The following is a 26,177-nucleotide window of genomic DNA, read 5'->3' as shown; positions in this document are numbered from 1 at the left end:
CCCAAAGTTAGGATTCCTACCCCTAGATTCTTAGATCCCAAAATAGCTTCCCTTAGGTTGTTTAACCTGAAAGCTCCCATAGCAAATGTCCTTAGGTTCATAAACCCATAAATCCTTTTGAAGTTCTCATAACTTTTTTTTCTTAGAAAGCGTGGACGCATGCGTTCAATAGAAGAATTAGTAACCCAGTAGTTCTTAAACTTAACCTTAGGATCCCAATTCCTCTTAGGTTCATAAGCCTTTAAGTTTTCATACCAGCATGTCCTTAGGTCCATATACCCAGGTTCATACACCCAGCTCTTTAGGTTCCATAGAGTACAAAGACTCCTACCATTTCTATCTTTTAGGATCACACTCCCTTAGAGTTACTACACCCAAACGTTTTTTCCCGCTTAGGTTGAGCTTATATTTGGCCTCCTTCCCTTCGATGTTTTCCATTAGGGCACCACAGCCTAGCACAATCCTTACATATCTTTTAGGTCTTACCCTCAGCTCCTACGCACCTCCGGAAACATCTCACGAAAGAAGTATCAGGTATGATTTCTTCTTATGGCTGGCAAGCTTCCTTACGTAGTCTACCGGAACGACCCTCCCCGGAAGTCGACAGACTCTAAAATGTTCCCGACGAAAGGTCTTTGGCTCAGTCCCCTTGAGCCGCCTCTCGTCGCCATAGTTTTCAGATTGTTATCTTCGATTGACCTGAGAGTTATACTTTGACTTTTGCCTTGTCCAAGCCTCAGTCAAAGTGGGGGCTCTGCAGACACCTCGTTTCTGCACCTCCCGCCAAACACACAGTGATGATTGGGTCGCATGTTTAGTTACGCGGAGCGATTTATGACATTTCATAAGTTCTTCAACACGTGATAGCTCAAACAGTCGAGTCAACCTCATGGTCGTCATATACGCGCCGATACGGTCGTTTTGACAGTAATTAGAGTTCATTTGGAGTCCGGGTAAAAAACCGCTTCCATTTTCTAAACCGTCTAAAACCCGAGTCGGAATATTCTGCAATTTTCCGGAGTAATATTCCTAAATTTTGTCTATTATCACGAAAATATCTACCTTGCGGAATAAGGAAGCTTACATCTTCCCTAATTCCTAAAACCAATCGTGGAAATCTTTCTTACTGAGGAGGAAACTGCCCAAGAGAAAACGCAGCAGGTACTGCGCCTCTTGGAAAGGTCGCAGTTCCTGCTACGCCTCTTCTTGGGCTGCTTTTTCTCCAGTTTCTATATTTCCTCCTGATTTCTTTCTTGTTCCTACTTTTACCATTATTCCTCCGTGTGACTAGTATAAATAAAGGCCTTCGCCTCACATATTTTTCACGCGAGTGTCCGCCCTTCTCTTCTCCCTTTGCATTCTAAGACCGCACTCTTTCTTTTCAACGCCTACGTGCCTGATCTATTCAACCACGTAAGCTCAAATCATTCTGAGTACGAGTCACATTTGCATGACCGACCAATTTGACCACTACACTTTAATCAACTAAATCAATTTGTTCTAAATCCTCTTTAGAGGGCACTTTCATATTACATCGAGTCGAGCAATCACTAATACGACAACTTAGTTAATCTCGTTTCGTCAAACATGTAAGTCTGAGGGTGTAAATCTCAATTTTATTTACTGTATTTTATTTTATATTAATTAATGTATGATTTTATATCACAAGTATGCTTAAAACCGTTTTCAAAACCCTTCTTTCAAATCTATTTTTCAAAACAACAATGAAAGACGTCCTAGAAGAAACGCATCAGCACATGCGCCTTCTGAAAGGATCGCAGCATTTGTTGCGCCTCTTCCAGGGGTTGCTTTTCTGCTGCTTCCTTTCTTCTTCTTCCTCGAGTATCTGTTCTTTCTTTGTCTTTCGTTTTCTCATCTTCTTTCTTTCAAAATTCTTATATTTTATATTTATAACTTGTTTTTGTTAATGCTTTTCAGTTATTTTTGACCTAAATCCCTTATAACCGATATTTGTGGGTTTTCGTCATTAAAACCGAACCCGGATTTAAGAGGCTCGATTCGTTCATATCAAGTCTCTTGAATTCGTCTTTGATATATGATGTTGGTTCTGTTTCTTCATCGATCTTTATCTTCCAATTTCCGTCTCTAATTCAAGTTTTGTATGTATACCCATTTCCGACATCGTAAGTAATATCTAACTTGTAATCCTTCGTATTAATTCGTTTGTATTTCTTTTATGACCGTTCTTAATGCATGTAATACAATTAAATCACTTTCACTAGAGCTATATGTCAACAATCCATATTAATCAGCCAACGAACCACAACGATTTAACGAGTCTGTTATTGTTTATTTGATATACTTACCTCGGGCAACCGAGATGGTAATGCCCTTACTTATTGGGGAAGGTCTTGTTAAGGCTCCTTGGTAAGTGGGGGTGTTACACAGACGTCGTGTCTCAACTACATGAGTCCCTCCGTACTCAAGTCATTAATGTGCACATCCCTCTTGGAGTTGGAAGCTCTAATAGGCGACCCAAGCGTGAGACGGTTTCCCAACCGCCTCACGTCTCCTCAACAACAAATAAAAAACCATGTCCTACGACATACAAAACAACACAAATATGCAAGATACCATATAACATGCCAATTACTGACTCATTCAATGCAATTAATGACAAATGACTTATTTAGTAAATATACACAATATCAAAACTGGGTAGGATAAACCTACCTTTTAGCAATCCCGCTAAACAATAAAGCAACTGGATATAAATGTGCTCCTCCATGAAGTCGGCACCTAATTACGATAATTAAATATAATTACTAACTAATCTAATTAAATTACGATTATATAATTTAATATAATTAAATTTAAATCCCGACTCAACTAGCCGCCAATTACTTGGTTAAAATCCCGACTCATAACCTATTATACACTAATTAAAACCCGTCTCGAGTTCCACTCAAACATTCAAAACCACTCACACAAACACGCGGTTGAACCGTGTGCTTGTTACCACGAAACAACCACCAAACACCGCTCCTTGACCGCGGCCAACACTACCACCTTCTCTATCATGGACCACCCTCAGTCCAGCCACCACTCACGCCCACAACCAGCAATCACCACGGCAACAACCAGCAGCAGCAGCAACGAACAAAACAGCTCCCTACACACACACACACGACCTACCTACACCAAACACCACCAAAACCACCACTAGATCGCACCACCGCTGCCCCCACCTGGCCACGGTGGTCACGGCCAACGCCCAGCACCTACACGCCACTACACGACCACCATCAACCACGACAATCACCAGAAACAGCAGCTATAGGAACTCGCTACAACAACACCAACACGACCATACACCCTCCTTTAACAGCCCATTTGCACCACCTACCGCCACTTACCACCACCACAACCCCCACTCAACCCACGACACAAACACCCCACTACCTCCCTAGGTCAGGCCACGAATGTGGGTTAAAAATCCGTCTTAAGACGGTATAAAAACAACAACAACAACAACAACAACAACAACAACAACAACAACAACAACAACAAGCATATAATAACTCGGTCAAACTCGGTTTTTGGTGGTCAACGGTGGTCAAAGGGGTGACAATGACGGTCAGAGATGAGCCAAAGTCGAGGCAGGTCAATGGTATTAATTAAATAATATATAAACTAGTGTAAGACGGTCTTACCTTAGGATCTCGAGGCGGAGGGACAAAATCTCCCTTGAAATCTCCATTTTCTCTCTCCTCTCATTTGTGTGGATTGTGTTGAGATTTTGTGGTGAGGTGAATGGATAAGATGGGTGGATAAGGGATATGGTGGGTGAATATATATGGGTAGTTAGTATGGTAGTATACATATACATATATATATATATATATATGGGTAGTTAGTATGGTAGTATACATATATAGGGTCAGGATCCGGTGAGAACCACTAACATGATGAGAACCGTGAGAACCCTTATAAATCATCATCAAATCTTTTTCCGAAAGTTTTGATGGATCATTTACCTTTAGTTTAGTTTATTCTAACACATTTTTAGTATAGCTAAACAAAAAATTTTGATTTTATTAACAAAATGTAAACTTAATGTACAAAAATACAATTAGGTATACTAAAATGGCTATAGATGCACGAAAACCAATACTAGGTGCATGAAAATTGTTACATGCATGAAAATGATTACTAGGTGCATGAAAATAGCAGGCTCTAGGTGCACCAAAATGAGTTCTAGGTACGTGAAAATTGTTAGATACATGAAAAATGAGTACTAGGTGCATCAAAATTAATAAAATGTTTATCTTCTCGATTCCGGTCAATAATTTATACTTTTTGGACCAAGAAATATGTTATCTAGACATAAAATTCTATGCTGAATCCAAATATGTCGTTATTTTTTAGAAATAAAATCATTAAGGTAGAGTTCTCACGGTTCTCACTATGTAGGTGGTTCTCACCGGATCCCAAATCTATATATATATATATATATATATATATATATATATATATATATATATATACATGTATCATATATTATTATTATTATTATTATTATTATTATTATATTATTATTATTATTATTATTATTATTATCATCATCATCATTACTAACTTATTATTATTATTATTATTATTATTATTATTATTATTATTATTATTATTATTATTATTATTATTATTATTATTATTATTATTATTTTATTCCGTCTCATACATAACTCGTATAAACGCAATATAATATAATTTTATAAAATATATTTACTCATTTACCGTTGACTAGCCCTTGACCAAGGTAATTAAATAAGGTGTATTACAACAGCAACTAGAGTCTTCACAAGAGTACTTGTGGATGCTAAATTACAAACTAAGGGATAGATGACTGATTACCTCCATGATAGGATGAGCTCGCCGTGCTACTTCTACTTCTAATGCTAATCTATGCTACGCCTAAGAAACTAACCTAAAGATAGACTAAGTTGTAGTTGTTGTTTGCTTGAATGAAATGCCTCCTTATATAGGCGTCATCCAGCTTCTTGGAAACTACTCCTTAGTGGGAGGCGGTTAGTAAACCGACGAGTCTTCTTTAAGCTTCATATGGGCGCTTATTACCCTCTTTAGCCCAGCGTTCTGTCTTTTGGACTTCTTGGTCCTCTTGGACTCCGTTTATCTTCGATCTTGGACTGACTTGACTTAGGCCCAATAACTTTATTCTTCAGTTCTCAGAGCTCACATTCCCTTAAAATAATAAATCTAGTATCCTAACTAAATTAGGCGCCAGCACTCAGCCATGTCTGTTTTGGTCTCCCTCTACCCCTAGCAACCTTTTTTGTTCCCCAAGTTTCCAGCATTCTAACGGGTGCGTTCATAGGTTTCCTTCTCACATGGCCAAACCATCTTCGTCGATTTTCCATCATCCTCTAAAATATGACATCTACATATAGAGGAATAAAAATTATGAATGATGGTATACTTTTTATATTTTTCAAATTTATCAAATTTTAGTTTTAAAGATTTTAATTTTTGAGTTTATTTGTTTGTTAATCAAAACAAATAGTGATTAGATTATTTACTTGTTAATTCTTACTATAACTTCTTGTTTTAATTTTACCTATAATCAAAACAGTGATTTGAGTATTTTCTGGTTAATTCTTACTCTAACTTTTTGTTTTTCCGATAATTTAGTATTTACTTACTTTTACTGGTCATTAGCTAGACACTAGCAGGATTCATGTCATTTGTCAAAGGTTGTGCCTGTTTGGAATTGACTTGATACTGTCATACTATCTTGTACATTTTTGATCTACCTCTTAATGCAATCTTAGAGGTTTTGTTGCATCTTGCTTTTATTTGGGTTGGAACAAGACTCATTGAATAATTGTCATTGATCCTCCTTGGGGTAAGCATTATTTTTTCATGAAGATCCTTGCAGATCCTTTTGTGTATGTTTGGATCTAGATCTTGTATTTCTCTTTTATTACGAATTAGTTTTTTTATCTTTTCTTCTTCTTTTGGGATTTTAAATATTCCGACTTTCATTTGAGAATTTTCTTTTTACCCTTGTTTTCTAGGTACTTTTTTGGTAATTTGAAAGTCTTTATCTTTCTGTTACGACTCTCATCCGCAAGGATGTTACAAATTAATTTCATTAACCTAATTTTTGTTGGTAAAGTAAAGAAGCAACAATGGACAGAATAGAAAAACTTATCGAAACCGGAGAATAAAGCAGTGCCGTGGTAAGGTAGCCACTGACTTGAAAACTATATCGGCACGACCGCGGTGGTAATCGTCTGACGCCGGTAGTTCCCCAAGGTTAACACTGCAGCTTTCGTGCCCAACCACTCGAGTAAGAAAACTTTGGAACGAAATAGAGACAGGACCCACGAAAGATTTCAGAAGAGTATAGAAAGAACATTTGAGAGAGAGAGAAGTGAGAATTAGAGTTGTGATTTTTCTGTGAAGAGAAACCACTCTATTTATAAGAATAAATAGAGCAGTTATGAAGCAAAAAACGATCCACTAAAGCAGTAGTCAAACGTGATTAAAGGAGCTAAATAATCTCCTTAATCACAGCCACAATTGACTAACGGTTACAGAAACAAACACACTCTAAATGTGGACAGTCCAAGTCCAATTACACACAAGCCCAAAAAGGTAAAAGTGGGCCAAGGCCCGCACCGCAGGTGCTCTACCCAAACCCGAGCCCGAGCTCGAGCCGGGCCGGGACGGCGCGCGCGCGTGTGTGTGTTTGGACCCAAACCAACAAGCCCAATACTCACAACAAAAGCCCCTTGGTCCACACTATTGAACACTATAATAACTTGTAGCATTATAAACAAGAGAAAGGTGAAGTAATTCACCGATGTGGGACAAGAGGCAAAATGGAAATTGAAGACTTTTGCTCTAAGAAGCCATCACTGCCAACAATCCCCTAATGATGGCGAAGAGAAGCTAAAGAACAAATTCCTGGGTAAGGAAGGATGGATGCTTAAACGTTCAATATCTTTCGACTTGAATTGACGTATTAGTGAAATGAGGCAACAACTTACTTTCAACAAGTGAATATCTTTCGATTTGAATTCCTCGTTGGACTTCGGTTGAGACCCCCACAACACATATCATACCTTCAAAAATTGTTCGTTCGCGATTTCAAAGTGCAACGCCTTTTAAAGCCATGCGTTTACCCTGGTTTAGGTGAGTGCTCTAGCAAGGATTTGAGTATTCTCACATAGATGGTGGCTAAACCATCACACCCCCATAGGTAGCTCAAGTGCTTCTCAGTAGCACTTCTCAAAAGAGCTATTAAGGACAAAAGTCCAACCTCAAATAAAACATAATCCATCAAGTGCGTCTCAAAAGCACCACCATAAATGGATATGGATTGTTAAATGCCATAGGAATGGAAACTATAGAGTTCATCAAGAGTCACTCAATCTTGACTCAAGGACCTAAGCCCCATTCCCCTCGACATCTCAAGGACTACTCTCCTTGTTAACCCCTTTGTAAAGGGGTCGGCAAGATTACGTTCGGACTTCACATAGTCCAAAGCAATCACTCCATTTTTCTGGAGTTGTTTTACCACACCGTGCCTGATTCGAATATGTCGTCTCTTACCATTATAGACATGATTCTTAGCAACACCGATTGCAACCTGTCGCCCCCACATAGGCACATCTGCTAGTAAGTTCCTCAACCAATCTGCTTCTTGACCTGCCAACTCAAGAGCAATAAACTCAGACTCCATGGTAGAGTGTGCTATACAAGTCTGTTTTACAGACTTCCACGAAATAGCACCTTTGCCTAAGGTAAACACATAACCACTACTGGAACAGATCTCATCATTACCTGAAACCCATTTTGCATCACAGTATCCTTCTAACACAGCAGGAAACTTACTATAATGCAAAGACAAATCAATTGTTCCTTTCAAGTATTTAAGTAAACGACGAAGTGCGTTCCAATGTTCAGCACTAGGGTTACCGACTCAGTCTACTAACAGCATAAGCAATGTCTGGTCGAGTACAGTTCATGAGGAACATCACACTTCCTATAATTTTAGCATACTCTTCTTGGGAGACACTATCACCCAAGTTTTTACACAAAGATACACTAGCATCATAGGGAGTTCTAGCAGGTATAACATCAAAACTTTTAAATTTTTTCAACACTTTTTCAACATAATGAGATTGACTTAAGGATATTCCATTTGAGTTTTTAACGACTCTAACTCCAAGAATAACATCAGCTTCACCTAAGTCTTTCATCTCAAAACGTGATGACAAAAATTGTTTGGTTTTATTTACAACAAATAAATTACTACCAAGAATTAGCATATCATCAACATATAAGCATATAATCACACAATCTGACCCAAACAATTTAGAATAAACACATGAATCAGAATTGTTGGTAATATAGCCATCATCAATTAAAGTGTTGTGAAATTTCTCATACCACTGTTTAGGCATTTGTTTAAGACCATATAGTGATTTTCTTAGTTTACACACTTTACTCTATTGACCCTTTACCACAAACCCCTCGGGTTGAGACATATAGATCTCTTCCTTTAGGTCACCATTCAAAAAAGCAGTTTTGACATCCGTCTGATGTACCACAAGATCATGAATAGCAGCTAAAGCAATCAGAGTTCTAATGGTGGAAATTTTGGTCACGGGTGAGTAAGTATCAAAATAATCAATGTTTTTCTTTTGTGTAAACCTCCTAACCACAAGTCTAGCTTTGAATCGTTCTATTGTTCCATCAGGTCTCATTTTCTTTTTAGAAATCCATTTGCTACTAATGGGTTTACTACCTTTAGGCAAATCAGTCAACTCCCAAGTCTGATTAGAAACAATAAAATCAAGTTCGTTTTTAGTAGCTTCTTTCCAAAAATTAGCATCGATAGATCTCATAGCCTCATCATATGTTTTTGGATCATCTTCTATTAAAAAAGCATAAACAAGCTCATCACAAGCGCAGATATCACATGCATTTTCATTTAGGTGAGTTCTAACATAATCAGTTCTAACAAAATCACTACCGAAGTTCTTTTTAATTCTAGGCCTTTTACTCCTTCTAGGTTCAAAAGCATGATCAACAGAGGTGTTACTACTAGCATGCATAGAACTATCAACAGGATTAATAGGCAAAACAGGAACAACAGGCAACGATACATCTTTCTTTAAAGGAAAAACATGCTCAAAAACTTCGGCGTCTCTAGCCTCAGAAATAGAACGGTCACTCAATGACATGAATCTATAAGCAGAACTATTTTGAGCATAACCAATGAAAATGCAATCATAAGTCTTAGGTCCAAGGTAGGCCTCTTAAAGCTAGGTAAGCCTACTTTAGCCAAACACCCCCACACCCTAAGGAAACTCAAGTTGGGAGCATAACCCTTCCATATCTCGTAGGGTGTCTTGTCTAGTTTCTTATGAGGTACCCTATTAAGAATGTGACAAGCTGAAAGCACCGCTTCCCCCCACATATCATCAGAAAGGCCAGAACTTAAAAGCATAGCATTCATCATTTCTTTCAAAGTTCTATTTTTGCGTTCAGCTACTCCATTAGATTGAGGTAAGTAAGGTGGACTTTTTTCATGAATTAAACCATTTTTCTCACAGAGATCTACTAAATAATTTGAGCCATACTCACCACCTCGATCGGACCTGACTCTTTTAATCTTTCTATCAAGTTGATTTTGTACCTCAGCTTTGAACTTTAAAAACATGTCCTCAGCTTCACTTTTATTTTTAAGCAAGTACACTTTAGTGTATCTAGAACAATCATCAATAAAAGTGACATAATAGTGTTTACCTCCTCTGCTCATAGTGTTTTTAAAGTCAGCTAGGTCGGTGTGAATTAACACAAGAAGATTTGTATGTCTAGTTGTAACAGGTCTACTAGGTTTTTTATAGTAAATTTAACCTCGGCACAACTGGGACATTTTTCAAAAACTTCTGAAGATAACAATGGTATAAGCGACATAGATTTAAGCTTTTTAATCGAATCAACATTCACGTGACCTAGTCTACCATGCCAAATATCAATAGACTCAAAGAATATAAGGTAAGTAGAAGCATTATTATTAATGATAGGAGAATCAACGTTTAAAACAAATAAACCCCCCACAGAGATAACCCTTGCCCACAAAATCCCCATTGCGCGACATTACAACCTTGTCAGCCTCAAAAACAAGTTTCACTCCAGCTTTGTTTAGTAAGGCACCAGACACGAGGTTTCGACGCAAGGTAGGAACATATAAAACATTATTAAGAGCAAGAGTTTTCCCCGAGGTCAGTTTGAGAAAGATCTTGCCTTTGCCTGTGATCACAGCAGAAGAAGAGTTACCCATGTAGACACATTCACCATCAGCCACATCTTCGAACTCAGCAAATAGCTCCTTGTTAGCACAAAGAAGCCTCGAAGCCCCTGTATCCAGAATCCAATCACTAGCATTGGCAACCAGATTTGCCTCAACCACCACAGCATCAATGATATCATCTTTCTCAGCAAGATTAGCTTCAGCAACTTTCTTTTGAGGACACTGGTAAGCTTTATGACCCGGTTTTCCACAGACATAGCACACCAGATTCTGATTTGGTTTATGGATCTTACTTGCAGGTTTAGTGAAATTTCCTTGACCGGATTTTTTAGCATTCCGACCCTTAGCTTGACCATGACTAGCTTTAGCCCTTCCCTTACCCTTGAACTTTTCTCCATTTGAAGACCCACCAGTTTCAACGAGATTAGCCTTTATAGTAGTAAGAGACAATTGGACTGACTTATCTTTCAGACGATTAGCTTCCTCAGTCCTCATATAACCTATCAGCTCTTGTAGGGATAAATCCTTTATCTTATGTTTCAAATGGTTCATGTACTCATTCCAGGACGGGGGAAATTTCTCTACCAAGAAATATCTCATCTAATCTCATACCCTCATTGACCACATCAGCACACAAGTTCTCATAAATATGAACTTGTTCCATAATAGGTTTGTCATCTACCATTTGAAACCCAAGCCACTGCCCGACAACATACTTCTTTTTAGCCGCATCATCAGCCCCATATTTTTTCTCTAAGGTCTCCCAAATGGTCTTAGCAGATTTATGGACCATAAATAAGTCAAAAAGGGTATTAGTCATATGATCGATTAAGGAGATGACATTTAGCAGTTTTGTTATCCTTATCATGTTTCTTAATAGACTCCTCATTTGACTTAACAGTAGCAGAGGGGGTGGAGTAGTCTCGGCACTAGCAGCGACAACAGGAGAGGGAAGATCAGAAAACAGAACATAGTCGATTTCTAGTTGTTCAAAAAACATAAGCAATTTCTGAGACCACCTCTTATAATTCTGACCATCTAAAGGTTCAACTTTCGACAAATCAGGAATGGTTTTGCTCGAAATTACAGTCATTGTTACGACATAGAATATAGTTTTCAAATTGTTGGTAAAGTAAAGAAGCAACAATGGACATAATAGAAAAACTTATCGAAACCGGAGAATAAAGCAGTGCCGTGGTAAGGTAGCCACTGACTTGAAAACTATATCGGCACGACCGCGGTGGTAATCGTCTAACGCCGGTAGTTCCCCAAGGTTAACACTGCAGCTTTCGTGCCCAACCACTCGAGTAAGAAAACTTTGGAACGAAATAGAGACAGTACCCATGAAAGATTTCAGAAGAGTATAGAAAGAACATTTGAGAGAGAGAAGTGAGAATTAGAGTTGTGATTTTTCTGTGAAGAGAAACCACTCTATTTATAAGAATAAATAGAGCAGTTATGAAGCAAAAAACGCTCCACTAAAGCAGTAGTCAAACGTGATTAAAGGAGCTAATTAATCTCCTTAATCACAGCCACAATTGACTAACGATTACAGAAACAAACACATACTCTGAATGTGGACAGTCCAAGTCCAATTACACACAAGCCCAAAAAGGTAAAAGTGGGCCAAGGCTCTACCCAAACCCAAACCCAAGCCCGAGCTCAAGCCGGGCCGGGCCGGCGCGCGCGTGTGTGTTTGGACCCAAACCCACAAGTTCAATACTCACAACAAAAGCCCATTGGTCCACACTATTGAACACTACAATAACTTGTACTTCCTCCGGGCCATTTGATTCTTTACGTTTGCTTTATAAATATATATCAATGCACGTTTTCTTTTGTTCATAGATTTAGTTACATGTTACTAAAAATTATAAAAATTTGATATTCATAATGTGCTCGGTGAGACGATTTAAATAAGATTCCATATAACTATCTTTTATGTTATATATTAGAAGTTGTATTGAAGATTCTACGTACTAATGAATAGTATCGAAAAAGCAAACGTAAAGAAATCAATGAAACGGAGGAAGTAGCATTATAAACAAGAGAAAGGTGAGCAAAATGGGAATTGAAGACTTTGGCTCTAAGAAGCCATCACTGCCAACAATTTCTTTACCAAAAACAAAACACAAATTTGTTTGATCGTCATTTATCCGTCTTAGTTTTAAGACGGATAGTGTCTCTCACACAAACGCAAAGTGGGGAGGCAGTGGATGGGAAATGGATATACCCACTCGCCTCCCACTGACGTTTTTACAAAGAGCCATTATCCGTCTTAAGCCCAAGACGGAGGAAACAACGATCTTAAGTTAAAGACGGACTGAAAACAAAAATTGAGAGTATACTCCCTACTCTTAGAAGTAGGACCATATTTACCGTAGACGTTAGGCAGTTAGACACCAGTTGGCATTAATACCAGAAAACGAAAGAAATAATTGGAAGCAAGCAACCAATAGCATAATAGGAAGAGAGGATAGCGAAAGAATAACTGCCGATAAGTATTTCAGTTTATATCATACGGAATCCAACACAGTGAACAACACTTTGTAAAACGCAAAAGAATCCCCAGATATCCAACACAACACCCTTTTATTTTCCTGCGTATTCTCTCCTCTCCTCTCTCCATCTACACTTGTTGTTAATCAATCCCTTCAAATATATTCTGCTTTTGGATTTCTTTCTTAGCATTCCAACCATCACAATTTCGTATATATGAATATGATGTACAATCCATTTTGGGTATATTTACAATCAAATTACCCATTTTAAATTATAAATAACATTACGTGTCTTCTAAGTTTCACTTTCCTTGTTTCTTAACTCTCACTCTTTTGTGTTTTTTGTTTAATTTCAGGGTTTTTACCATTTCTTGAATTGACCCAATTTTTTGATGATTCAATTGAATATTTGCATTCATCGTGTTGACCCATTTTTAAAATATTAATACAGGTATTGACCTGTTCATACTTTCTTAGAACCTTTGATCAATCAACCAATCACAAATCATCCAATTCTTTTATATATTCAATTATTCACTTCTTCATTCATTATCAAACTCTTCAATTCAAGGGTTTATTTCAATTTCCTCTGCTTTCCCTATTTTATTTCTTAATTTCATTTTATTAAATTTGATCGCTCGTCAAATATGTTGGGAGACTTCATCGGCAGGGGACTTTTGTAAGTAACGTGATCAAACTTGTTTCCATTATCGTTTTATTTTATGTTTTTCTTATTTCGGTGTCTTACTCGGTTTATTTACGTTTTTCATTATTGAAATAAAATATTAACAAGGCTGGGATGGATGCAGTATGATATTAGGATATGCATACCCAGCATTTGAATGCTTCAAGACGGTAGAGAGAAACAACGCTGACATCCATCAACTCCGCTTTTGGTGCCAATATTGGTACGTTTTCTTTTTAATTAATTATCAATAATAATTAATTCACCATAATTAATAATCAATAATTAATAATTTTGTCATTATTATTATTATTATTATTATTATTATTATTATTATTTTGATTAGTGGATAATCATTATTTGTTATTTAAGTAGTCCAATAATCTGTTTATTTGTTCTTTTTGTCGCCAATTGCAACGTGCAACTATTATGGGGGTCCAATTATTCACAAATTCTCATTATTGACGGGAGATATCCGTTTATAGTTATAGACGGTCTAAATATCTAACCATTTAAAGTAGTACAAAACAAGCAAGGTGGGGCCCAAAAATATCATCACAAGCATATTTGACCCGTCTCTCACTATAGATAGATATATCCGTTTATAGTGAGACTAATTACCAATTACTCCCTCCGTACCAGACCAAAGGTAACACTTACTATAAACGGACATACCACACCAAAGGTAACATTCCTTATTTGGCCCACAATATTACCAAGTTATCCTTATACCTATTTGATATTACACAAAATGTCATTACATACCCCACATATCAACCCACAATTAAACCCATAATTACATACCCCACCTATTTTTTCCCTCTTTACCCTTACTTTTTCCACTTTTTCTTAAATACTCCACTTTTCCCTACGTTACCTTTGGTGTGGTACGGAGGGAGTACTTATTATGCAATGCAAATATGCAATGTAATTAATACTCCGTAATTAATAATTAATAATTAATGTTTTTTTTCGATTTTCTGCTATGTTTTTTGTATGACGGTTGGCACTAAGCGATTGATTGCCCTGATCAAAAACTTGCTTACATAGGAAATGTTGGAATGTAACAAACAACAACAAAAAAGTAGTTGTTTTTGGATTAAAATGAAATGTAAAGTTGTTGTGTCACGAAATGGCATCAAAGTAACCTAGTTTGAGTGTTTTCTTTGGTAGAAATTGTGAAGGAAGCAATCTTTACTGAGAGATGCTGTAGAGTATATGTAATTGAATCATTCCGGAAAAGTGGGTGATCATCAAATATGAATTTACTGGCCACATTTAAGCATAAATGATTTGAAATTGGAGAACAAATGTGGACTAGTCATTATCAATAATTGTCAATCTGTTTGTTTGATTATTTTTTTTATAGGATAATTGTAGCTGTACTTTCAGTTTGCGAGAGATTTGGGGATATATTCATCTCATGGTAAGCATAACTTTCTTATTTATAGATAGATTAACCAACCACTCCAACTTACTTATCCACTTTCGAGCGGCTTAAGAATCGCTTAACTATTCTTGCAAAAGGCTCCCGCTGTATGGTGAAATCAAGCTGGCTTTTATCATCTACCTCTGGTATCCAAAGACCAAGGTAAATATGCATGCTTTATCAACTACTTTGTTGCTTTCTTTATTTCATTCATAGCAAAATCTTCCATAATCATTGACTGGTAGCAGAACCATGAAAAATATCCTTGAATCACTTTTCTGAATTTCTTGTTAAAACGTCTTGATAATGAAAACGGTTGACATTGGGTTGGTGCAGGGAACTTCGTATGTGTATGAGAGCATATTGAGACCATTGGTGTCGAGGCACGAGACCGACATTGATAAACATCTACAGGAGTTGAGATTCAGAGCTTGGGATTTGGCTATTTACTATTACCAAAACTGTAGTGATTTAGGACAATCTGCCTTCTTCAATGTTATTCAGTATATAGCCAACCAGTCTACCAGACTTCAAGGCCGCTCTATTCAGGTACCTTCAACCTTTTCCTCTCTTTCACTCAACCTTGTTTTTCTTATTCAGAGTTCGTGAATTTGGATTCTTATTTGTCGTACAATGACTAGAATCAAGGAGAGCAAGGTTCACCTCCACCGCCATCATCAACGTCAAGGATTTCACCCCTCAGGCAACGAAAGCCAAAGCCGGAGTCACCCGCTGCCTCGCCACAACACTTGAACCGGCGGTGGCCTCCACCAATAGTGGAGCAGCCGGCTCCATCAGCACCCCCGATGCCAGCCACATTTCCCACATTGTTCAAGGAGCAGGCACATCCATCAAAGTCAAAAGTGGTCCAAGTTGAGGTCGATGAGGTTCACACAGAATACGTCCATGTTGACCAACTCTTTCAACATGAGGAGGCAACTAAAGAAAAGAGGCACAGCTCATCACGTTTAAATTTTTTGCGAGTTAATAAAACTTGATCATCGTCATTAGGAATAACATGTGTTTAACTATTACTTACGTACCTTTGTACAAAAATAGCAAAATACATTGTTTGATATGCAGAAAAAAAATAGAAAGCTAAAGATTAAGATGCTTATATAACAAGACTTGTCTATTTTTTCGAGGCAGATTTAGATCTCATAGCTTCATACCACTTTCTATTTTGTACACTATTCATAATTAAGCATTCAATTTTAATTCTCGCTCAATATATAAGTGAAAATATATTCAGATGGGATCTTCTTTGATTCGTATTTACGAGTACATTAAAAATATCACTTTTATAATATATTTACAAATACGTAGAGTTGAATGGAGGGAGTAGGATATATTTAGGTGAAAATGTTAGCCAACTTTACTAGTGAAGTCGTTAGAAATGTTGATACTTGCGAACTGCATTCAAATTCATCAGCAGCATCAAAATGATCATTTTCCTCCATTTACGCACAAAAGAAAAAAGAAAATTAAACTCGTGCTTTAATCGTTCATTAATTATTCTTGAAATTTGACAACTTGAATAAATAAGCAGGTTTGATGCAAAGTTTTCAAAGGATGAATATCACGGGCCTGTGATTCAACATGAAAACACAAACCACTAAACATGTAACCAAAAACTTCTGATTCACTTCAACTGCATGTATTAACACAGGTCTAGATTTCTTGCCGTTTTCACCAGTTCCGAATAAGGATGCTGGCTATCCCACCTCACAGAAAATATTCCAACAATATATATTTTGATGGAATCCCCCCTACATGTATGTATCGTTTTGACATAGCATAGCACCAAATTGATTGTGAGAGTAACATAAGTTGCAGGCTGCACCACAATCAGTTGGGGGTGGTGTTGGAGCTTATGAGCTCCCTGTGTAAAATCGGATTATAGAAATGAGATATCATGCAATAGGTCATTTGGAAGATACACCTTTAGTCCTGGTAGCATCAACCCTGAGTAAACTCATCCCCTCTCCCCCGAGATTAATCTCAGTGGTTGTTACATGCAAGTTGCATACTTATGTGTTCTTTTCCTGCACAGTAAAACGTAGCAAATTAGCCATACTAATAATGATATGCACTAGGATACAAGCAAAAAGTCTCGAGTCCGCTTTGCTTGGCATTTTGGGCAACTTTCAGATCTGCTACAAGACATGCTAAGTAGCCAGTCGCCTACCCCAACAATGATGTCTTGGTTAATACTGATAGACAAATGTAAAGATTTCATAATGGTAAAGAGAAACCAAACATTTTCACCACGGACCGCTAAAAAAGATATCTTATTTCTGGACTCGTACACAGTATAAAGAGCTTATATATAATGTACTCCAACGAAACTTACCACTTTAATGCCACTGAAGAGTCCCAGCTCTCGAAGTGATTCTTCTGACATACAGTCACAATGCACAATCATATTGTGCATACCGCTCTCATACGATGGTCCTGTTTCCGTGTTTCCAGACATATTCGGGATATAAACTGCCCCTTTGAACATCCATTCATCCCTTTCTTGACTATAGAAATCCTCAAAAAGCTCACCACACAACAGACACACACATTGACTTTCATCTGCAGGAACCATTTTCTCATTGTCTTCTCCTGTCCTGCTAGACTCTTCAGAGAGGCAGGTGAAATTATATCCAAATGGGAAACCCGCATTACCATCTATCCACTCCTTAGTATTTGAGTACCATCTTCTCGATGGTGGGTTTGTGCAGTTCCCTATTGAACTTTTGAAAGCATGCCATTCTGAATGTTTGGCAAGCCTTTCTTCCAGTTTAAAACAAAGACCACACACGTCGCACCTGTGGGGGTGGTCTTCCGAGAGTCTGTCAATTACAACTGAATGGAAGTTACGTAGCACAGGTGGCTTAAATTCTAATCCAATGAGATATTCAGCTTCAGCTTTTGCACTTGGAACAACGATGTCAGGCGCCTTTTCAGCAGGTCCGGAAGGTGTAGTCTCATCACTAGCTACTGCAGGCAGGGCTTCAGAGCTTTTGCGAACTGGTGGTAATGTCACACTGGCATTAGTAGAAACTGTAGGGCTTTGCTCTGAAATCCGACCATCGCATATGATAGAGGCAGGAACTATTTCTTCAGGTTTCGGTGCAGATATCAAGCCCTTTGATATCAATGTACTTAAGATTGAGAGTGGATTTGAATCACCACTTGCCTTTTTGGAAATTTGAGCTGATGTACTGGTCGCAAGAGGCAAAGAATTTGAAGGACAAGATGTGACTGGTGGCTTTTCCACTTCTCCTTCAGGCGCATTGGGGCCAGCTGTATCACGAGGACCTGGCAATATTGTAGCACCCCTAGAAGTTGGAGAATTTGTTGCTGGTGATTGAACAGCTACCTGTCCTGAAATGGGCCTGCCAGTGATCAACCCACTTTTCATAACAGCAGCCAACAAGTTGCTCACATTTGATTGTTCACTTGAATCTCCCGGGAGCGGATTCAAACTGACTGGTGAAGCCACATGCCCAAGAGACGGTGATCCCAGGACCTGCTTAGCTTTCTGAACAATGCCAGTAAGCTTAGCTTCTGGATTTGACAATTGCAGTGATGATGGAACATAATGACTTTGTTCAGAAGAAGACACAACGGAAGATGGCTTCTGTGAGGTCTGCGATTGCATTTTTGGCAGATATCCTAGTTGGGGATTTTGATTCCGACCTGGTAAATCACGAAGCCCCGTGTTTGGCTGGCCAGAAATCAAAGCTGCTCTTGGATTAGTCTGAACCAAGGATTGAGATTTCAAAATGTCTTTTTCAATAAGACTTTGACGTGGATCTCTTTTAGAAATGGCAGAAGGTGGACGTCGGGGGCCCACAGTTTGTCCAGTTGAGTATTGTTGCCCCAGGGAAGCTTTGGCACCTGAGGCAGCAGCAGCTGGAACACCAAAATTTGATAAACCCGCCAAAGAACGAGTGCCTACTTGCTGCAACGAAGGACTACTGGACCTTGGTTGAGCAAAAGGTGAATCTTTTGGTTCAGTGGGACTCTCAATGTTGTATCTGCCTTCACTTTGAGTTTGCAATTTAGAATGATGATTACCGAATTCCTGCAAATTGACACCATAGCGAGTTTACCAGGTCAATTACTCCGGAAAGCCATGCAGATGAAGGGGGGGAGGGAAACAATGAACCATTTTGCCTCATTATGTACACGAAACTGAGATAATGCCAAAGCAAATAAAAACATTCATTACCTGGCAAGAAAAATGGACACCCAAAAAAGAATTTATATAACAACTCTTAGTGAAACAACTCCCAATTATGTTTTGCCTCCCCAGATATTATAAAATCAAGTATACATGTACTCGGAAATGACAAGCACAATCATGATAACATACCAATTTGTCTATAGCACCATGATCAGTTGTCCTATTGCTCAAATCATCCCACCTGAACTCCTCTTCTTCGGAGTTCTTCCAGCTCTTAGACACCTCTAGGCTGCTTCTTGGAGGATTCTGAAGTAAAGGAACATCAGTACTTGCTGCTCTGGCACTTTTGTAATTAGAAATCGCACGTTTGGCATCATACCCATTTCTTTGGGTAGAAATAGACTCTTCCACCTCTCCGCTAGCACCAAGCCATTGTTTTTCATTTCCTTGTCCGATTGATTTACTGACTGTAGTTAGAGATCTCTTTACACCTGAAGGAAAATCAACGTTTCCATATCCAGCACCACGCGGCTTTTGTAGACTGGTCCTAGTTGGCCTTTCCACATCTTCGGAAGATCCTACATCGACCCCGCTTGTATCGATTACTTTAGGCTGCATGAGTTGATGCAAAAGGGGGAAAAAATCAGTAAAAAGACGTAAATATGTTTCGATCAAGTACATCTAAATGCAGCCGGTCACCTAGGCACAAGTGAAAGGTTGCAACTACCAGCACATACACGGCAAAGAGAAAATGTTTTGATACACCGAAAAATGAGGAATCCACTGGATAAGCTAAACAGCCGACATTTTATAGCGTGCCATTGTTAGTCAGATTCAACGGTTAATTAACGGTTAAACAAATAATGCGGTAAAACATGATCAATAGCAACACTGCGATGGTTAATCCAAATCCCTTCATATGATCACCCTTTTGCACTCGGTAGGAAATCAGAAATGGCCAGAGTGACTGACTGACGATTCAAGATCCAATATCCAGAATGTTACTGTGATTCATGTCCAGGACTCAGTCATGTAACAAATACAAAATGACGAGAAACTTCTGCCGCTCAATTGACAGCCACTCTCAAAAGGAATGAAAACGACAAGCACAACAAAAGAAGAAAACAATAATAATAATTGTGTGCAGTGTGTAAGAATGAAATGTGAACTTACTTTTAACAAAAATTCAAGTCTGGTACTCTAGCGACCATGTATTGTAATCGGAATAACTATGTTAATTTGACAGTGGCAAATATAAGTGGACAGACAAAGAGAACATAGGATAACTACCTACTTTGTTGGTAGTCTGTGATGTTTTGTAGACTGGTTCAGACATTAAGAGAATACAAAATTAGAAACAAGAAATTAGGTTACCAACATTTAACTCTTATATTTACATGTTCCTGAAATCTAACAAGATAAAAAGAACATAGAGGTTGACTTATATATCCTGTTGTTTCATCCTGTTCCTGTCTGTGACCCTCACCGCCTTCTTTTGCCCCATTGCCTTCCTCATTTCCCAAAAAATCTACAAAGCTTCTCTAAAATTAGAACTGTAATGGAGTTATCTTACAGTACAACTCCCATGCATCTAGGGCTCTAAGCAGCATGGAGTAGTGCATAGAGCATAGCAATATAGCATGTTAGTAGCAAATACAGTTGACTGAAATCAGATGTCCCTTTCAATATCAAAGTATATAACAACGGGTTGCCAGCTAAAATATTACAAATCTAACGCATTTTTAAACGATGAGTCAGCCAATTCTAAGACGAAATTTTACAATAAAGTGAGTGTTTTAATTGCTCAAGGTCCAATAAGAGCAAGACGAAAATTAGCTGCAAAGCATACTTTTGTTTGGCAGGATTTTTTTGTTGTTTTCTATATCATTAGACAACTCACATGGTACCAAAATAATCTGAGGAACTATACTAGGCCAAAGTACAAACATGCAAAACAGCATTAAGATATATAGCTTACCGGACTTTCTTGTTGAAGCCGTTGTCTAGCTTGCAAATATTTGGGATTCACATGGATACTGTGGGGCTGACGCTGAGTTTGTGAATCGGTCTTTGATGAGGCGGGTCCAGATGATGACCCATTGACAGCAGTTGAAAATCCCAACTCCATCTCAATAATCTGCAGCTGCTGAGGAGGGAAAACTCCCTTCCAGGTTCCAAAAAGATGCCGCATACTAGAATGGATTGGAGGCTCAACTTGTCTATAAGCCTTGCAAAATACCTAAAGAATCCCAGCCAAAACGTAAGGTGACATACAAGAAAATGTTTCATATAATTTGGAAAATAAAGGTTAAAAAGCATGGTTGATTCTTCTTAAAATTGCTTTATAAGAGGGAAGAGTCTCAACTAGTGATGCAGCATTGGAAAAAAAAAACACGTGCCACACAAAATAGTCATTCTTTGAAAACAATCAATCCCAAACTTCAAACGAACACAATAAAGCTTTATCTGTAATAACTAAAGACACGAGGACAACACAGGTAACCATGAGATCAAAACATCCATTTTTCGACATAATGCTAGATGATTGGAAAAGACAAGACACTTGTAACTCGTCAAACGTATTTTGAAAAACTAGTCTTGACTCCTGAGGGATGGGAAAGTGTCAAGAATAGGGCCACATAGCATAGCCCAAATGTACTGTTAACTGAAACAGAGTACAAAAATATAAAATTCTTACCTCAGGTAGTCTTGTTGCAAAAAACTTGATGTAATCTCTACCAATATTCTTGACAATACTATCAAGAAGATAGAGTGATGGCAGCTTTTGCTCACTAGGAACCTGCAGAGCAAATGCTAAGATCGTATGAGAAGCCAACGCTCATCCAGTTACATGAAACAAAGAGATGAAATAACACACGAAATCTGGGCAAAGCTTAACAAGATAGAGACAGCTATCAAGAACCAATCATAGATACACATGCATTTGAAACAATTTCTCGAACATAATCCTGAACCATTTCTTCACCCTGAAACACTACGACACTGAACCTATCTAGGAATACCAGAATTAATAATGCACGTGCAACAGCTATTGTTGAAGTTACAGTAAGAATGAAATGGTCTTGAGACTCTTGACTGTGAGGAACCTTGTCTAAACAATTACTGTGACTTGATAAGGTTTCATACATCACAGAAGCACAGAAATTCCACTGTCAGTCGGAAGCATAGACACATCCCAATACACTCTTGTGACTGATCCTTCCAAATGTTGTAGAATATTTGATACACCGGATTTAGAAATCTAAATGAAAAGCGGCAGTGAAAAAATATTCACGAAGAAATACGTTCTCCACAAGTTGCACGGTACGAAATTCTAATTTGTATCGCGTTCATGTGAAGATAACATAAACCAGTGCCTAACATCTAGAATAAAATCGTAAATGTTGACTGCCAAGTGTCAACAATTCCTTCATATACAGTGGCATGATAAATTGATTTTTATGGGGAAAGCCTTACACCAACCCAACACATAATGCTCTTCTCAAATATTATCATAAGAGAGATATTAGAAATCGAGAATAGTACATCTTGTACATCAAAATTACAGTTCTGAAACAAAGATATAAATATAACACCGTCATTTGGAGCAGAGCGCACAGACTGAGTGCAGGCTGCCATGTCAAACATAATGAATAAGCAGTAACCCATATGTTTCCGGTAAAGCTTAGGAAAACCTAAAAGGCATAAATGGGGTTCTTAATGTTCCAGAACTCTATATTTAAAGGAGCAACATTAAACAAAACATGGGTTGTAGAGAGACCTTGTTTAGAACGTATCACAATGAAGTGCCATATTTCCATCAACTCATAAAATGCCATAAAACATGTAATTGTAGATGCCCATAGGCTTCGAACTCCAGTATATACAAATTGCAAAAGATGGAAACTTGATCTCAAATTCCTGAGCAAATCGAAGTTTGCTGAAGAGTGAGAAAAAATAAATTCCGGTAATGAGAAGTTGCAAACACATTGATGTTCCATTTAGGAAAAGATTATTTAGTTGATTTTATATGCTCAATCTCATGGCATGCATATTTAGCATTCAGAGTTTTCCCTAAGATACAAGCTACCAAGCCTCAAAACGGACATTGGAGAGAAAATTGTGAAAGGTGAAGATATACATCATAAGCTCCGTAACTACAAACAGCAGTAATTGGACAGTGCTCTTGTTTCAAAGGTTATTCCTGATTCAGAACCATTTTTTTCTTTTACAATTGATCAGAAGAACTAAAAACAGCCTACAGCATACAAACTGAAAAGAACCATGTATTAAGCCCACTAGAATTACCTTCTGTACATAAACATTATATCAAGATAAACCCTATCTACCAATGCTTCATATTTAAAAAAAAAAAAAAAAAAATTCACTAGTATACAATAAAATATAAAGCTACGTTAGCAACTAAAAACACTTTGATTGATAGTTAAGCCGAAATACGGATTTCACCTCAATGATATGAGAACAGATGGTGGAGGCAATGGCGCGTGCCGCCTGCAAATTCTCTCCGGCAATAATAGTCAAATTGGTAATAATAGGCTTCGAATTGAAGGTAAGCTCAGCCAACGCAGTCTTATACTGATTTAGCAGCTCCTGATGCTGCTGAAATTGTTGTATCGTGCCTCGAACTTCGCCCACGCCCTCATTCGCATTATTCCGAAACCGATTTGAGCCCAACCCCGTCCCGATCGTGGTCAAATTACCACTATTATTCGGTGGTGGCAGTCTTCGAGGATCTTCAGCTGAAAGCCTTGGCTTCTTTAAGCTGCTGAGTTCTCTTGATCGATCGAAGGGTGGCCGCCGAGAACTCTCCATTGTACAAGTATAAATTACAACGCTAATTAGGGAAAAAATTAAAAGAAATCAAAACCCTAACCCTAAAAATTAATTAATTAAAGTACAAAAAAAAAGACTATCATCATTGTTACAAGTAGTACAAGATTGAATCTTTGCGATGAAACAGAAAATTAAAGAGCAGAAACAATGGGATTAATGTAAGAATTACAATCTACAGAAATTATAAATCAAAATCTAGATGGTTACAAGCGGAATTGATGGAATCGGGAGGATGATAAATAATCAAAACCCTAATTGGACATAAAAACCTCAAAGGGGCATATATGTGACGATGAGATCGATTGAGTATATATAAGAATTAAGAATAAGGGGGGGAGAGAGAGAGAGAGAGAGAGAACGAGGAGGGGAGATGAGAGAAAGATATGGACACTAGGGAGGCGACTGAAGAGGTTTTAAAGGTGTAGCTAGAGATAGCAATTCGGGCCGGGCTAAGGTGGGCGGCAGCCGGCTAGGGCACGAGTCTGGCACGGTACGAATGAACGGTACTGACGGCACGGGTACGGCACGAACGGGTTGGAGGCAGGCCGCGGCTGCGTTTTTTGGGAATTCCCATGCCCAGGCAAGAGCATGGCCCAAGCACGGAGGGTCCGACACACCTGGCACAGCACGATCCGAGATTTGGCGTGTATCTTAATTATTTAATTAAATTTCTTTTTTAATATGTTTTTTAATAATCAATCAATCATCAATACTATATATTAAATCTAGAAACCAAGGGATTTCAATGTAATTAAAGAAAGTTATACAAATTAATTATACTATATAGGCCCTATTTGGTACACAGCGGATTAATTTCAGCATAAGCAGATTGTAAAAGCAGATTATAAATGACAGATTTTATCAGAAGGTTTGACTATCATATGATAATTAGCAGAATTGATTTGAATGTTTAGTAATTGGCAGATTACGATTAGTAGATTATTAGTTTTCTTTGTAAAATGGAGAAAAATTTCCTATTTTACAATATGCTAACCAATATGCTGGGGTAAGCAACATATTGTAAAACAGCATATTGACCCATAAGAGGCTGTTTCAATATGTTGTTTACCAAACACTGAAATTAGCATACTAATTGGTCAAACATGCTAAAAGCCTTGAATATGCTAAAATTTGGCCAATATGATGTTTACCAAACAGCGCCATAGTTTTAAATCACTAGCACCGTGTGATGGACCCGATTAAGGGATCTCAGTGCAAATATTATATAGTTTGGGTTAAAATTAAATTATATAGAAGCTTGGTAATTTTCCTAAACATTTGTAAGAGACTAAAACATGGTCAATTTCCTTAAAATAAAATAATTTTAATTAAGATGGTCAATTTCCTTAAAATAAAATAATTAATTAAGATGGTAAATTTCAAGGAGACTAAAATAAAGAAGATGATCGGTAATTTTCCTAAATATTTATAGAAGACTAGAAGATGGTAAATTTCCTTAAAATAAAATAAATAATTAGTATAAACATGCACACTTATGGTATTATTTATTATCATCATAAACTTATATATTAAATTAAAATCTATGCAATTTTATTAAACTTTATTATAATTTATTAGATGTATAGAGATGTTAATTATTTAACATACACAAATAAAGTTAGATTCCATAATATATAATATTGCATAATTCTTTCGATTTGATTTAATGCATATATGTAATATATTTATATAAATATATAATCCTCTTAAAATTGCATGCATAAGTAGTAAAAGTAATTTCATCAGTAAAGAAAAGAATTGTAGTAACATGGATATAGTTATATGATAGTAATCACTCATTTGAATAGTAAAATTAACAATATTATCAGCGAAATTAGTGAAAGTGAAAGTGGTAGAAACAACAACGGGAATAGTGAAATAATCAATATTAATGCGACAATAATGAAAGTAACAATAATTACGGCAGGAGTAATGAAATTATCAATATTAATGCGGTAGTTGTGACAGTAACAATAACTACGGTGGGAGTAGTAAAAGTAATAATGATTACGGGCAAGTAGTGAAATGTTATTACTATTGTTTCATTAATAAGAGTAAAATATTAATAGGGGGGAGTAGTGAATTTGCCTCAAAATTTATTTCATCGTAATTTTAGGACATGTCATAGAAAAATATATTAATGATAAATTTATGGGTTATAAATTCCTTGAGAATCGATTCGAGGTACTTGGCAAATTCCTTGGGAAATTTCTAGTATT

At 37.4% G+C, this 26,177-nt stretch overlaps 3 protein-coding genes across 3 annotated transcripts in view; 1 reads left to right on the top strand and 2 right to left on the bottom strand.

Moving 5' to 3' along the window:
- Window positions 1–10,861, bottom strand: part of LOC141590312 (uncharacterized) — an 88,592-nt gene extending 77,731 nt beyond the window's left edge. Inside the window, exons 1-7 of the mRNA XM_074410910.1 lie at window positions 10,181–10,861; window positions 9,913–9,944; window positions 9,654–9,761; window positions 9,026–9,240; window positions 7,966–8,350; window positions 7,510–7,880; window positions 7,214–7,284 (exon numbers count right to left, since the gene is read on the bottom strand). Coding sequence (XP_074267011.1) covers window positions 7,214–7,284; window positions 7,510–7,880; window positions 7,966–8,350; window positions 9,026–9,240; window positions 9,654–9,761; window positions 9,913–9,944; window positions 10,181–10,861 — 1,863 coding nt within the window. The remainder of the gene's footprint in view (window positions 1–7,213; window positions 7,285–7,509; window positions 7,881–7,965; window positions 8,351–9,025; window positions 9,241–9,653; window positions 9,762–9,912; window positions 9,945–10,180) is intronic.
- A 1,989-nt stretch (window positions 10,862–12,850) lies between these two features.
- On the top strand, window positions 12,851–16,049 carry LOC141592343 (putative HVA22-like protein g). The gene is made up of 6 exons (XM_074412967.1): window positions 12,851–13,489; window positions 13,620–13,718; window positions 14,865–14,921; window positions 15,023–15,086; window positions 15,261–15,473; window positions 15,566–16,049. Exons 1-6 carry the CDS (start codon window positions 13,458–13,460, stop codon window positions 15,920–15,922), a joined length of 822 nt encoding a protein of 273 aa, XP_074269068.1. The 5' UTR covers window positions 12,851–13,457; the 3' UTR covers window positions 15,923–16,049.
- A 348-nt stretch (window positions 16,050–16,397) lies between these two features.
- On the bottom strand, window positions 16,398–24,350 carry LOC141592342 (polyadenylation and cleavage factor homolog 4-like). The gene is made up of 6 exons (XM_074412966.1): window positions 23,572–24,350; window positions 21,803–21,904; window positions 21,083–21,343; window positions 19,294–19,716; window positions 17,278–19,002; window positions 16,398–16,969 (listed from the first exon to the last, which is right to left on the bottom strand). Exons 1-6 carry the CDS (start codon window positions 23,935–23,937, stop codon window positions 16,955–16,957), a joined length of 2,892 nt encoding a protein of 963 aa, XP_074269067.1. The 5' UTR covers window positions 23,938–24,350; the 3' UTR covers window positions 16,398–16,954.
- Between the last annotated feature and the right edge of the window lie 1,827 nt (window positions 24,351–26,177).

This window comes from Silene latifolia, chromosome 7 (assembly GCF_048544455.1).
Source record: "Silene latifolia isolate original U9 population chromosome 7, ASM4854445v1, whole genome shotgun sequence".
Lineage (NCBI taxonomy): Eukaryota > Viridiplantae > Streptophyta > Magnoliopsida > Caryophyllales > Caryophyllaceae > Silene > Silene latifolia.
The sequence above is the reverse complement of the archived record's forward strand: the minus strand, read 5'-3'. Positions and strand labels throughout refer to the sequence as shown.